The sequence below is a fragment of the Saccopteryx bilineata genome, chromosome 3 (assembly GCF_036850765.1).
Source record: "Saccopteryx bilineata isolate mSacBil1 chromosome 3, mSacBil1_pri_phased_curated, whole genome shotgun sequence".
Classification (NCBI taxonomy): Eukaryota; Metazoa; Chordata; class Mammalia; order Chiroptera; family Emballonuridae; genus Saccopteryx; species Saccopteryx bilineata.
This window is the reverse complement of record NC_089492.1, coordinates 269006683-269021489: the sequence shown is the minus strand read 5'-3', so window position 1 is coordinate 269021489 and position 14807 is coordinate 269006683. Positions and strand designations below refer to the sequence as shown.

At 44.6% G+C, this 14807-nt stretch overlaps 1 protein-coding gene across 2 annotated transcripts in view; it reads right to left on the bottom strand.

Annotated features, from left to right (window-relative positions):
* Positions 1 to 10943, bottom strand: part of BSDC1 (BSD domain containing 1) — a 30029-nt gene extending 19086 nt beyond the window's left edge. The window contains exons 1-4 of one of the 2 annotated variants that reach the window (XM_066269783.1): positions 10824 to 10943; positions 10462 to 10522; positions 4847 to 4963; positions 2297 to 2464 (exon numbers count right to left, since the gene is read on the bottom strand). In XM_066269783.1, coding sequence (XP_066125880.1) covers positions 2297 to 2464; positions 4847 to 4963; positions 10462 to 10522; positions 10824 to 10930 — 453 coding nt within the window. In that variant the 5' untranslated portion in view covers positions 10931 to 10943. The other variant, XM_066269784.1, reaches the window with a different exon arrangement.
* Between the last annotated feature and the right edge of the window lie 3864 nt (positions 10944 to 14807).

Below are 14807 nucleotides of genomic sequence, written 5' to 3'. Positions count from 1 at the left end.
AGTTGAACCAGTGACCCCTTGCTCAAGCTGTGACCTTGGGCTCAAGCCAGCAACCATAGGATCATGATGATGATCCCATGCTCAAGCCAGCAACCCTGCACTCAAGCTGGCTGAGCCTGCACTCTGGCTAGAGGAGCCCGTGCTCAAGCAGGCGACCTTTGGTTTCGAACCTGGGACCTCAGTATCCCAGGTCAATGCTCTATCCACTGCTCCACCACCAGTCAGGCCAAAAAAAGATTTTTCATCCATTATTCCACCCCTACGAATTAATACAGTGCAAACAGGCAACAAAATTACATGTATAAAATGCTTTTGAATTGTATGAAATATGAAAAATGATAATGCAAAAAAATATTAAAAGTCCAAATTTATGGGCAAGTTTTTTTTTAAATTTTTTATTCATTTTAGAAAGGAGAGAGAGAGAGGAGAGAGAGAGAGAGAGAAGGGGGAGGAGCAGGAAGCATCAACTTCCATATGTGCCTTGACCAGGCAAGCCCAGGGTTTCGAACCAGCGACCTCAGCATTTCCAGGTTGATGCTTTATCCACTGCGCCACTACAGGTCAGGCCTGGGCAAGTTTTGAAATAATGTAACTTCCCCAAATTAAAACCATTTATTAAGAATTTAATTTCATAGCCCTCTGCCAAGTGAACTATAAACCTGTTTTCCAATTAAGGCCACAGGAAGTGTCAAAAGTTAGCCGGTGAACAGGAAGCCCGTCTTTCTCCCTCAGTACCCTGGGAAGCGCGGACGCACCTGCAGCGCCGGAACTTCAACAAGTGGTTTTGGTGATTCACTGTTACCATTTTAAAAATTCACAATTCCACTCAAATGCTCACTAAATGGTGGTGTCAGAATTAGTGCCAAAAACACACTTGAAAAATCAGTATGTTTGTAATGGAAATTCAATGTGGTAAAATGCTACAAAGGAAGCCAAATTGCTATGACATGACACTGTGAATTTAGAAGAAAACATTCCATGAAATCCAAAAAGTAACGATGAGAAAATAAAATGCAGCAGAAATGTAGACATTGTCCCCACATACATGTATTCCTATTGGAAATTAATCTTAAGGAATCCAAATGCGGCCATCATGCCTGTAAAGATGCCCCCGGCAGCATTCCTTGATACAATTTAATGCTGAAAGGACTCCAAATGTGCAACACAGTGAAATGACTAAATAAATTATGCTATATTCGCTTGCAAAAAGTTCAGGACATTAAAAATGATGGTGATTAGAAAAGGTGCTAGATTTATTGTAAATTTTTTAAAAGAAAACCCCCCACCATGTTTGTAAACAAAAAGAAACAGAAGGCTACACACTGACAACAAATCAGTGGTATGCCTGTTTGGTGGTGGCATAGTGGACAGAGTATCAACCTGGAACGCTGAGGTCCCAGGTTCGAAACCTTGAAGTCATCAGCTTGAGTGAGGGCTCATCCGGCTTGAGCACAGGTCCTCCAGTTTATGTGTAGGGTTGCTGGCTTGATCACGGAATCAACATTATCCCAAGATCGCTGGCTTGAAGCCCAAAGGCCACTGGCTTGAGCCCAATGTTGCTGGCTTGAGCAAGGGGTCACTGGCTTGGCTAGAGCCCCCTGGTCAAGGCACGTATAAGAAGCAAGCAAGCGCCCTGGCCGGTTGGCTCAGCGGTAGAGCGTCGGCCTGGTGTGCAGGGGACCCAGGTTTGATTCCCGGCCAGGGCACATAGGAAAAGCGCCCATTTGCTTCTCCACCCCCCCCCTTCCTCTCTGTCTCTCTCTTCCCCTCCCGCAGCCAAGGCTCCATAGGAGCAAAGATGGCCCAGGCGCTGGGGATGGCTCCTTGGCCTCTGCCCCAGGAGCTAGAGTGGCTCTGGTCACAGCAGAGCGATGCCCCGGAGGGGCAGAGCATCGCCCTCTGGTGGGCAGAGCGTCGCCCCTGGTGGGCGTGCCGGGTGGATCCCGGTGGGGCACATGCGGGAGTCTGTCTGACTGTCTTTCCCCGTTTCCAGCTTCAGAAAAATACACACACATACACAAAAAGAAGCAAGCAAGCAATAAACTAAGGTGATGCAACTATGAAGTAAAACTTCTCATTTCTCCTCCAACCCCCAAAAAATCAGTGGTTCTTTTTTCCATGATGGGATTATGGTTTAGAAATAACTAGCTTTTGTCTTATCAGTGTTTTCCAATTCAGTTATGGTATATCCATATAGTTGTTTTTTTAGCCTGAACATGTGTTGCTTTTGTGAGTACATGTGGGAGGCTAGGGCCAGTGCTGCTAGACAACTGCAGGGGTGGCCACTGGTGAATACCTTGGTGCCATCATAGGGCTCAGCTGTGCCAGAGGGCGTGCCCATCAGGGTGATGACGTCGCAGTCGATGGTTTTGTCTGGTGAGGGAGCAAAGGTGTCAGAGATCACCCCTAGGAAGTCAGACAAACCCTTCTTCACTCTCTCTGTTGCCCCCGAGGAGCCTTCGGTCTGCAAAGAGAAGCCAACAAAGGAAGCAAATGACCCAGGAGCAGGCTACAACAACCTGGGGTACAGGGTATGGAGGGTTAGAGTATCAGGGACAAAAGTGTACTTTGTATTTGGGAACCAGGGAAGTCTCACAACCTCTCACGCTATCTCTGGGGCTGGAGAAGGAGAAAGGCAGCAGAGTTTCCATTCCCCAGACTGGGATGCAGAATAGGGCTACAGAAGCCCTCTGAAGGTCAGAGCAGAGCTCCCTGAATGACTGTTTTATCAAAATTTCAAGGCCAGCCAGACTGAGCAAAGTCATGTCATAGACAGTCAGTGGGGTAGAAGACCTATGGGTAGAGTGATGAGAAAAGTATTAGCTGTGGAGTCAAACTTGAATCTGAATCCCAGCTCTGCTACATGTTGATTATGAGACCTAAACTATCCTTGTATCTCTGTTTCCTTATCAGTAAAATGCAGTTAAATATATTTCCTTCAGAGGGCTATTGTGAAGATTAAAAGAGATAAGGCATGTACAATGCCTGGCACATAGCAAACATTTAATACATAGCAATGCCTAACCAGGCGGTGGCGCAGTGGATAGAGCGTTGGACTGGGATGTGGAAGGATCCAGGTTCGAGACCCCGAGGTCGCCAACTTGAGCGCGGGCTCATCTGGCTTGAGCAAAAAAAAAAATCTCACCAGCTTTGACCCAGGGTCACTGGCTCCAGCAAGGGGTTACTCAGTCTGCTGAAGGCCCGTGGTCAAGGCACATATGAGAAAGCAATCAATGAACAACTAAGGAGTCGCAACGCGCAACGAGAAACTAATGATTGATGCTTCTCATCTCTCTGTTCCTGTCTGTCTATCTGACTCTCTCTGTCTCTGTAAAAAAAAAAAAAAAAAAAAAAAAAAAAAATATATATATATATATATATATATATATAGCAATATTATAATATCACAATTTCATCATCATGATTGTTCAGGAAGGAAAATATTTTGTACAAAAGTTGGGGTAATATGGACAGGATCAGAACAGATAGTCTTGCCGAGAGAAAGACCTGGACCGGCTGAGGGCCGATGTATGGGCCTCACAAAAAGGACAAATGGGACACCAAGCTTGAGCCACACTGGTCAGAATGCTCTCGGGTGAACAGGGATGGGATGCTGAGAGACAGGGTCAGGCTCTAAAGTACAAAAGACCTCATGGAAAACTATAATATTTATTCCTAATTAGGCTGCCCAGGCATCGTAAGCCCAGAGCCTGTCACAGTGCCTGGCACATGTTAGCACAGATGAAAACTCAAAGGTGTTGAATGAAAAAAAGGAATAAACAAATGAAAGAAACAAGTGCCGTCTCTGCTACTGGCTGGACTTATCACAGTTCAGCAGGATTGCCACTTGTCAGCATGTCAATCAGTAACTGTGGTTAGCAGGCAGACAGTATTTACAATATCAACTAAACAAGTTGGCTAAAAAAACTCCAAAATATGTTTTTCATAACAGGGCCTCTAGCCACAAGACAACTGACTCAGCTGGTGAACAAATGAAGAAACTGAAATCTGTCCCAATACAAAAGGAAATACTGTAATAGAATACCAGAATACTGTACTTTATCAGAAACTAGAGACTCGCAGGGGTATCTCTGACTACACATAATTTTCACTTGCATACTGACTTCAGAATCAAACTCCTATTTCACAAGAGGATTCCACTGCACATCTCTGATTAATAAAAACGTGGCCAGTAAGAATATAAGTTGGCACACCTTTCTGGAGGGTAGTTTTGCAATAGATATTAAAAGGTCTAAAACTATATTTATCCTATGATTCCTTCCAATATTTTGTTCTAAAGAAAATATTAAAGGCAAAGATTTAGCAATTAGAATGTTCCTGATAGTTCTGTTTACACCACTGAGAAAAACTGAAATAGGAAACTAGGAACTGGTTAAATCTACATAGTAGAACACCAGGCCATTTATGATGTTGCAGAACAAGGTCTGCAATGACTAAGTCAAAAAGTAGGTTACAAAACATGGTCTTCAGTTGATCCTCACATAGTAACAGTAGTTACCTCTGGGAGATGGAATTATGGGTGTTTCTAGGCCTTTCTTTCTCTTTTTTCCTTTTACTTACCTGCATTTTCTAAATTGTCTACAATGAATGACTTTGACAACAGGAAAACATTTGCTAAGACAATGTAGAAGTGGGAAAGCTTACTATGACTTAGTACATACAGGTAGTTCTTTGCTTGACAGTCACAATTCTTTCAAAATGGGAGCGTATAAGGAAAAACAATCACATTAAAAAACAACAACATGAGAAAGGTGGGGAGCCCCCAGCATGGTCCAGAGCAGGTCAGGCTGTGAGGGAGTCATTGGAGGACACAGGTTGTACTCACAGCCAGCTTCTCCTTGACCACGCTGGCTGTGGCTGCAATGGTGCAGGCCGTGTCATGCTGCACCACCTGGGTGAACTCTGTCAGGTCCCGCTTCATGAACTCCAAGGCTTCGGAGGACTACGGGAAGACAGAGAGGGATGACAGAGGCGGCTGGCTCCCCCCCTCTTTGTTCCTGTTCCCTGTGCTTCTCGGCACCAGAAAGACACATGGAAAACTCAAGTGACATGGGAAGCCTGGGCTCAGAAACAATGCTCACTTGTCCCAAATCCATGACCTGATATCTGACAACACAGAAAAAGAACTTCCTGCTGCTCTGAGAACAGAAACTGTGTTATCAGCCCAGACATTTTTTTAATTTTTATTGATTTTAGTGAGAGAGGCAGGGGGAGAGGGAGAGAGGGAAAGAGAGAGAGAGACAGGAACATCAATCTCTTTCTGTATGTGCCCTGACCAGGGATCAAACCGGCAACCTCTGTGCTTTGGGATGATGCTCTTAACCAACTGAGCTCTGGCCAGGGCAGCCCTGACATTTATAAGCTATGCAGCCATAAGGAACTTACATCCAGTATCCAGTCCTGGCTGTCTCTTGTAAAATTAAGGAGGGGGTCTAGATCAGTGGTTCTCAAGAGCGGACTGGGGGAGGAGACACAGTCTACACTTGGTCTTAGCCAAAAGGCCAAGAAGTGATAGGACACATATCTGAAAACAAAATAGATTTTGTTGCACTGCTTTGATATGATTTAAGACACAGCATTTCTTTCAAATAACATGAAGAAAAAGTATGTGATTTTCGATCAAAGGAGTGTTTCTATTTTTACTTTTTTTTTTTTACAGGAAAATTCCATTGAAATGAGGCAGTGTGTGAAATTATTTGTCTGAAAGGTTTAAAAGACATGTCACATTAATAACAATAGTTTAGAAAGCTTTTATGAGTAAGTCTTGACAATTTAATGCCCATAAAAAGGTTGATTTTTATATACAACAATGGGGGTGTTAGCAGAAATACTTCACTGGATTCTCTTTGAGGCTTTCTTGGCCCTAACATTCATTCACAGAGCTCCTTTGGGTAGAACTGATCATTGCTTCTGTTAGACCAATCTACTTCCTACCCCCTGCACTCAGAACCAACTTGAGACAGCAGGCTCTCAGCTCTTGTCTAAGTCTTTTTTTTTTACTTGTTGATTTTTAGAAAGGAAGAGAGAGGGAAAAACATCAATTTGTTGTTTTACTTATTTGTACTTCATTGGTTGATTCTTTATGCTCTGAGTGGGGACAGAATCCACAACCTTGGCCTATCTGGACGGTGCTCTAACCAGCTGAGCAATCCAGCCAAGGCTTGTCTATATCTTGCCTGGTCTTGCTTCATCCTCACCCACTCAAGGATACCTTCCTGGACAACCTTTGTACTCATCTGCAAGCCTTCTCATTTTACACAAGGACAGTCACCTGCAATATTTTAGCATGTTTTGAGTATTCTGGTGGTCTTTTCTTTGGGGAGGGGTCTACTTAGTTTTCATTAGCCCTGGAAGTCTCTCTGAGTGGGAGAATGTCATTTTTCAGCCAGCAGCAGCTCTTGGGGTGGGCACTAAGCCTCCATATCAGACTAAGGACTACCTAAATTGGGGTAGTGGGGCCGTTGATTCTTTCTCTCCATCCACACTGCCACCACCTTAGTCCAGGCCAACCTGGACTCCTACCAGGTTGCATCAGTTACTCTTATTACATTCCCTTCCTGATACCAGGGAGCTGTGTAAGTCAGCCCAGACTATGTACATTCTTTGATGGTTACACAGTATCCTATGAGCAAGTATAAAATCTTTACTCTCACTTACAAAGCCCATATAGTCTTGCCGCTGGCAGACTCTAATTCCCTACCATTGTGCCCCTCACTGAACTCCAACTGGCCTTCTTCACGTTTCTCAAATGCTCTAGCTTCTTCCCCACATCAGGGTGTCTGAACACATTATTTCTCTCTTTGACACATAGTTCTAACTCTTTAAAGCAAAGAAGAGAACAAACAAAATGAGTGAGCCCTCCCACCAGGCTAACTCCTGTCTAAAGTCTAAAGTATGAGAAACGCTAAAATGTGCAGGGTGCTTAGAACATGAAGCACGGGAGCCAACCTAGTCTGAGGTGGCATCAGAAGCTTCTCCAAGGAAGTGGCATTTAACTAAGAAAAGGTCAAGAGGCTGTTGCAATAGTCCAGAAAAACAACAACATAAGAATAAGGAAAGTGTTGGTGAGGATGGGACTGGTTCAAGAAATATCAGGCAGCCTGACCAGGTGGTAGTGCAATGGATGGAGCGTTGGACTGGGACACTGAGGACCCAGGTTTGAAAACCCAAGGTTGCCGGCTTTAGTGTAGGCTCACCTGGCCTGAGCGTGGTCTCATCAGCTTGAGCGTGGGGTTGCTGGCTTGAGCGTGGGATCATATCCATGACCCCATGGTTGCTGGCTTGAGCCGAAAGGTCAGTGGCTTGAGCACAAGATCACTGGCTTGAGCAAGGGGTCACTAGCTCGATTGGAACCCAGTCAAGGCACATATGAGAAAGCAGTCAATGAACAACTAAGGTGCCACAACTATGAGTTGATGATGCTTCTCATCTCTCTCCCTTCCTGTCTGTCCTGTCTGTCCCTCTCACTAAAAAAAGGAAAGAAAAGAAATATTATGCAAAAAAGATGGATTTGGTAATTAAATAGATGTAGTAACTGAGGACAAGGAAAAGCCACTGGCTGCTAAATGAGATGACTAGGGTAGATGCAGTGCTGCCAACTGAGGGAGAAAGTGCTGAAGAGGAACAGGTTTAGAGAAAAGATGATGACAATGACTCTGGTCACGTACAATCAGCAATGACTGTGGAACATTTGTAGTAGTTGTCCAGAGGAAGCTAGTCCCAAATGCTAAAGCTACAGAAAAGGACTGAGTCACCCTAACATGAAAATGGAGGTCATCCAGGAGAGTTTATAAACAGAATTCGGCTGAGGACAAGGTCCCTTAAACATCACACGTTTAAGAGGCAAGCAGAGGGCCTGACCAGGCGGTGGCACAGTGGATAGAGCGACGGACTGGGATGTGGAGGACCCAGGTTTGAGACCCTGAGTCTCCAGCTTGAGTGCGGGCTCATCTGGTTTGAGCAAAGCTCACCAGCTTGGACCCAAGGTCGCTGGCTCGAGCAAGGTGTTACTCAATCTGCTGAAGGCCCCGGTCAAGGCACATATGAGAAAGCAATTAATGAACACTAAGGTGTCGCAAGAAAAACTAATGATTGATGCTTCTGGTCTCTCTCCATTCCTGTCTGTCCCTATCTATTTCTCTCTCTGACTCTCTGTCTCTGTAAAAATAAATAAAAAAAAAAAATTAAAAAAAAAAAAAAGAGGCAAGCAGAGGAAGAGGAACCCTGAAAATTGTAAAGAAAGCTTGGGGAAGTGTGTGGAGAACTAAGAATCATGTCATCAAAGCCAAGGGAGTAGAGTTTCAAGAAAGAGGGAGTGATCACCAGTGTCAAATGCAGCAAGTAAGGTGCAGCAAGATAAGGGCTGAAACCACCCTCTGGATTTGGCAAGTGCAAGATGAAGCCGAGTATGTGTATAGATAAGTTCATATGTGGTGGATTCAGGGATGGGGAGGGAATTAAGAGAAATCATGCTGTTGACCTCAAATTTTGAAAAGTAGGAGCAAAGGTTGTCTCCTTGAAATAAAAGGGGAAATGGCTGAAGAGGGGACTTGAGGGAAGAGTTAGGTTTGAGGAAAGTTTCTGAAGGCAAGGGGAGGAGAAGTAAATTAAAGACTGAAGAAGCTTGCTGGGAAGTGCTCAGGCCCAAATGAGGTTGGGGAATCTGTGGTAGGGCCAAAGAACAATGTGACTTTCTCTACCAGTGTCTGTGGGCAAGCATGTGCTCTCTCTCTCTCTCACACATACAAACTATAAGAAGAATTAAGGAGCAGAGGAAGGTAGATTATAGCACCTCAGAGCTGCATGCAGTCTTTGGGGCAATGTATGCTATGGGGTACAAGAGAATTGAGGCTGCTGGGAATTGAGTGGTCCAAGTGGAGCCAAGATAGATGGAAGGATGGAAGGGAGGAAGGGAGGAAGGGAGGAAGGGAGGAAGGAAGGAAAAATGGACTGGTGGTATTTAAGAGGCTTCCCCATCACTCTCAGCACTTAATAAAAACAGCCAACACTTATATCATAGTTATTTTGTGCTAGGTATTCTTAGCGCTTTACATATATTATCATCTAATCCTCACATGAATCCTATCGAGTACACTGCTTACAAAAATTAGGGGATCAGGGAACATGCAGATACTCCAGTAGTTTCAGCCTTTTGTGTAGTGCATTTTCACCAATGAAATAAAATTTTGTCTCATTTGCATAATTGAACAACTTTCTTTGACATGTCGTTTGCTTTTTTCTGTTCTTGTTTAATAAACAATCAAATGCTTTTTTTAATCGCTTCATATTCATTTTGAAATATCCCCTAATTTTTGTGAGCAGTATATAAGTATTCCCATCTTAAAGATGAGAAACTAAGGCCTAGAGAGATTAAATAACTTGCCCAGATTTATATAAGAGTAAGTAGCTTAGAGAGGGAAATTAAGTCTTTTCCTTACAAAAGAGTAATTGTTAAAGGCAGAACAACACTCATTCCACCCCCAATCCCCACATACCCCGCTTTCAAATCAGAGTTCTCCAAGAACAAAGATGGAAGAATAATTACCTATTTTTTATGAGTTATGACAGACCAACTTTGAGGGAAACACCCAGGAGGTCTTCAGACACATTTGCTAAATGAATGTCAGATTCTCAGTAGATTTATCAACAGGAAGCAAGCTATTTAGGGCTCTCTTCTATTCTTGGTTTTCAACAAAACACAAAACAGCTCAGGACATTCTCAAATTTGCTGAGAGTAGACAGGCCAGGGGAGGATAAAAAGGCTTCCAGAGTAGAAGGCTGATTTGATGCCAGACATCTCCTGGAGTCTGCCCTGAAGCAGGAGTCGCCCCAATTGCTTGAGGTAAATAGTAATTAGCTTTTTCCAGAATTCATTTGCGTTTGTTTTGACAGACTAGCATGAAATGAACCAAATGGCGTTTTTCACTGAGAGTTGCAGTGCTAACTCTCACTCATCCCACAGGGACTGCCCTCTCCCCACCAGACTGTGAGCCTCATGAGGTCCAGGGTTGCATCTGCTTGGCTAACGTCAGTATCCTCAAGACCTGTCAGACAGCGCTGGCTGTGGAATTGACACTAATATATAAATGACTATAGCAGTGAGTTTCTATTGCTGGAATCCTTTACCTTCAAGGCCTACATCAAATGTTCTCTCTTTTAGAAGTTGTTCATTTCCCCATCTGGAATAAACTGTTCCTTCCTATGGATTCCTAAAAAAGGGACCCTTCAGCCTTTAAAACAATCTTTATTTCACTACGGCTAGTGTCACACTGGTCTGAGGCAGGGTCTGTCCTTCAGTAGACCGAAAGGGGCTAAAAACTGGATCAGAGTCCTTCTCATCCTTGAGGCCCGGCACCCAAACAGGTCGGGCGGAGCCGCTCCGACTAAGTTGAAATCGGGCGGCGCGGGGCCTTCTGGCTGAAGGGCGCCACTCGGGCTTACCTTTTCCTTGACTGCCTGGTAGCTCTGCTGCAGCCAGCTCCGCCACCATCCCACGTCCTCCCTGTAGAAGACAGACATATCTGGCAGCCCTGCAGTGCAACCCTTGCCCGTGCAACGATCGGGTCTCAGTTACACCCTCAGATCGGGCGGAGGTTTCGCAGGCTGCTTCCCCATCCCCTCGCACTGCAACTCCACCCCGCCTTCTCATCTCCGTCCATCGCAATGCTGGGCTCCTGTCCCCCACGGGGACGCTGGCCTCGCACCCCAACCCTGGGAGAATTCAGGCCTCAAAGCCAGAGAGCTAGAAAGCAAGCTCACCCTTCCGCCATCTTGCCTGCATGACATCACCACTATTTACTGACCTTTGACTTCCGACACGGCACAGCCCCCTCAAGCCACGCCCTGAAGCACTCTGCCCAATCCTCGCGCGTACACCGTCCTCAGCCCAATCTCCGCCCGGCTTCATCATTAGGCTCCGCCTCTTTAGGCACGGTCCATTCTCTGTACAGCAAAGAGTTCGCCCTTAAACTCTGCCTCTGAATGCGTGATGGAATTCTCAGTTTTGTCTTAAGGCCCACTCAAGCGTTAGCCCCTCCCCCACCTACCTCGAATTTTTTTGGTATCAGCCAACGCCCCCTACGGTGGCCGCTACGGGCCTTGGTCAGCCCCATGGGTGGGCGATGGGAAACTGGAAGTAAATGAGATGAAGAGAGGGATCTGGCTGGAACTCGAATGTAAGGATTCCGGAGCGCAAGGCGAGGATCGTCCCCCCTTTATGAAACCAGCCGCGTAGCAGTTGTTCGAGGGATCTTTTCGGGCGAATTCGACAAGCGCAGATTGCGGGGCTTTGGGCCAGGGTTTGTGGAGGTGTGTGGAGAAAAACTGAGGTGATTTCAGTGCAGCTGCTGGAGGAGCTCTCAAGATATCGGGAGACAGACACCTCCAGTTACCTCTCAGCCCTTGGCCCAACTCAAAACAACTGGAGCTGAATGGGGTTAGGAGAAATGCAGAGACAACCTGGAGGAGGACTGAAGGTGTTGAGGGCGTGTGTGTGTGTGTGTGTGTGTGTGTGTGTGAGAGAGAGAGAGAGAGAGAGAGAGCGAGAGAGAGAGAAAGACCCCGAGAGAAGGAATGGGGAGGGGCCACATACTTGGCACTAGGTCTCATCTCTTGTCTGTTTCATGGCGTAGCTTTAGTAGTTCCCTACCAACCTCATTCCCCTTTCCCTCTTTACGAGATATTCCTGTTATCATATATGCTGTAATTTCTCCCATCCTTAAAGCAGGCAAACAAAAGCCAACCCTCTCTTGATCCTACACCATTTCCCTACTCCCCTTTACCGCAAAACTCCTGAGAGACTTTGCTATACTCATTGTCTCCAATTCCCCTCTCCTCCCATTCTCTCGAACTCATTTCAGTCAGGTTTTTGCTTCCCCACAATCCTTTGAAATAACTTTTGTTAGGGTGCCAAGAGCAACGCCAGTTTTCAATTCTCATCTTCTTTGAACATTATCATATTATTTAACACAATTGATCGCTTTCCTTCTTCAAACACTTCCTTCACGTGGCTTCCAGGACATCACTCTTGACTTTCCTTTGATCTCGCTGGCAGCTCCTTCTCAGTGTTCTTTGCTGTTTTCTTTTCCCATCAACCTCTATTGCTGGAATGTCCCAGGTCTCAGTCCTTGACCCACACTTTTTTTTATGTTTATAATCATTCCTCAGAAGATCTCATCAAGCCGCATAATTTTAAATGTCATCTATACACTGACAACTCCCAACTTTTCTCTCCAACCCACACATCTTTTTTTTTTTTTTTTTAAATTATTTTTATTTATTTATTCATTTTAGAGGAGAGAGAGAGAGAGAGAGAGGGAGAGAAGGGGGAGGAGCAGGAAGCTTCAACTCCCATATGTGCCTTGACCAGGCAAGCCCAGGGTTTTGAACCGGCAACCTCAGCATTTCCAGGTCGAGTGAGGCTTTATCCACTATGCCACCACAGGTCAGGCCAACCCACACATCTTATCTGAACCCCAGAATCTTGATCTCTGAGTGTATAATAGATATATTAAACTTAATATGCCCCCAAACTCATGTATCCACCTCAACTTACTGCAAACTTCCCCAAAGCTGTACATGGCAATCTCATCCCTCCAGTTACTCAAGCCCAAAACCTGGGAGACGCTTCTTTTATACTCAAAAGCTAATTATTGGCAAATCTAATTGGCTCTACCAGTAGGGAAAAAAAAACAGAATTCAGTCACTTCTCTCCACTTCCACTGCTACTGTGTATGTCCAAGCAATCATCAGCTCTCATCCGACTAAAGGCAAGAGCCTCTTAACTGATATCTCTGTGTCCACTTTCACCTTCCTATAGTCTAGTCTTAATTCGTTCTGAAAGTAATCTTTTAAAAAACTTAAGACAGCCTGACCTGTGGTGGCACAGTGGATAAAGCGTCGACCTGGAAATGCTGAGGTTGCCGGTTCAAAACCCTGGGCTTGCCTGGTCAAGGCACATATGGGAGTTGATGCTTATAGCTCCTCCCCCCTTCTCTCTCTCTTCCTCTCTCTCTCCTTTCTAAAATGAATTAAAAAAAATAAATAAATAAATAAAAAAAAAAACTTAAGACAGGGATGTAAAATGGTGTAGATGATGTGGAAAATAGTATGGTGATGGTTCAAAAACTTAAATACCATATGATCTAGCAATTCTACTTTTAGGTATATACTCAAAAGACTTTAACTCAAACATATTTGTACACCCATACTCATAGCTGCATTGTTCAAAGTAAGCAAGGGGTAGAAGCCACGCACATCCATTGACAGTGAATGGATAAACAAAATATGGTATACAGTACAATGGAATAGTATTCAGCCTTGAAAAAGAAGGAAATTTTGACACTTGCTACAATATGGGTGAACTGTGAAGACATTATGCCAAGTGAAATTATCATGCCAAGTGAAATAAGCCAGTCACAAAAGGATAAGTACTGTATGAGTTCATTTATATGAGGTACCTAGAGTAGTCCAATCTGTAGAGAGACAGAAAATAGAATGGTTACCAGTGGCTGGGAGTGGAGGAAATGAGTACAGAATTTAAGAGATGATGAAAAAGTTCTGGAGATGGGAGGTGGTGACAATTGCACAACATTGTGAATGTACTTAATGCCACTGAATTGTACACTTAAAGTGGTAAATTTTATGTTATGTATGGTTTACCAAAAAAAATACGTAGGTAAGATTATGACCTTTCTCTGCTCAAAATTCTCTAATCTTTTATTTCACTCAGAGTTAAAGCAGTGAGCCCTCACAAACTTTTTTTCTTTTTTTTTTTTACAGGGACATAGAGTGAGTCAGAGAGAGGGATAGACAGACAGGAACGGAGAGAGATGAAAAGCATCAATCGTCAGTTTTTTGTTGCGACACTTTAGTTGTTCATTGATTGCTTTCTCATATGTGCCATGACCGCAGGCTTTCAACAGACTAACCCCCTGCTCGAGCCAGTGACCTTGGTTCCATGCTAGTGAGCTTTTTTGCTCAAACCAGATGAGCCCACGCTCAAGCTGAGTATCCTGGGGTCTCGAACCTGGGTCCTTCCGCATCCCAGTCTGACGCTCTATCCACTGCGCCACCGCCTGGTCAGGCCCCTCACAATCTTTTTTAAGGTCCTACGTAGTTGATCTGACTGTGAACCATTGGCTCCTTAGTCTCTGTTCCAACCATACTGGTCATTTTGATGTTCTTTGAAAATTTCAAGCACCCCCTTCAGGGAACTTGCTGTTCCCTCTGCTTAAATTGCTCTTACCCCAGATATCTATGTGCTTCAAACAGTCACCTCCTTCAACTCTTTTTTTTTAAATTGATTAAAATGTTTTTCTTAATTTATTGATTAATCTTTTTAGAGAGAGAGAGAGAAATGTTGTTTTTTTGTTCCAGTCATTCAAGCACTCATTGGTTGATTTTTTTTAAGTGAGAAGAGGGGAGATAGACAGACTCCCTCCCGTCTGGGGCAGATGCTCAAATCAACCAAGCTGTCCTCAGCATCTTGGGCTGAAGCTCAAACCAGTGAAGCCACTGGCTGCGAGAGGGGAGGAGGGAGATAAGGAGAAGAGGAAGGGGAAGAGAAGCAAATGATCACTTCTCCTTCTCTTGTGTGCCATGACTGGGAATCGAACCCAGGATACCCATACGCCAGGCTGACATTCTATCCACTGAACATCGGTTGATACTTGTATGTGCCGGGGATCAAACCCACAATCTTGGCATATCAGAATGATGCTCTAACCAACTGAGCTACCCAGCCAGGGCCTTGCCTCCTTCAAATCTTGACTCAAATATCATCTTAG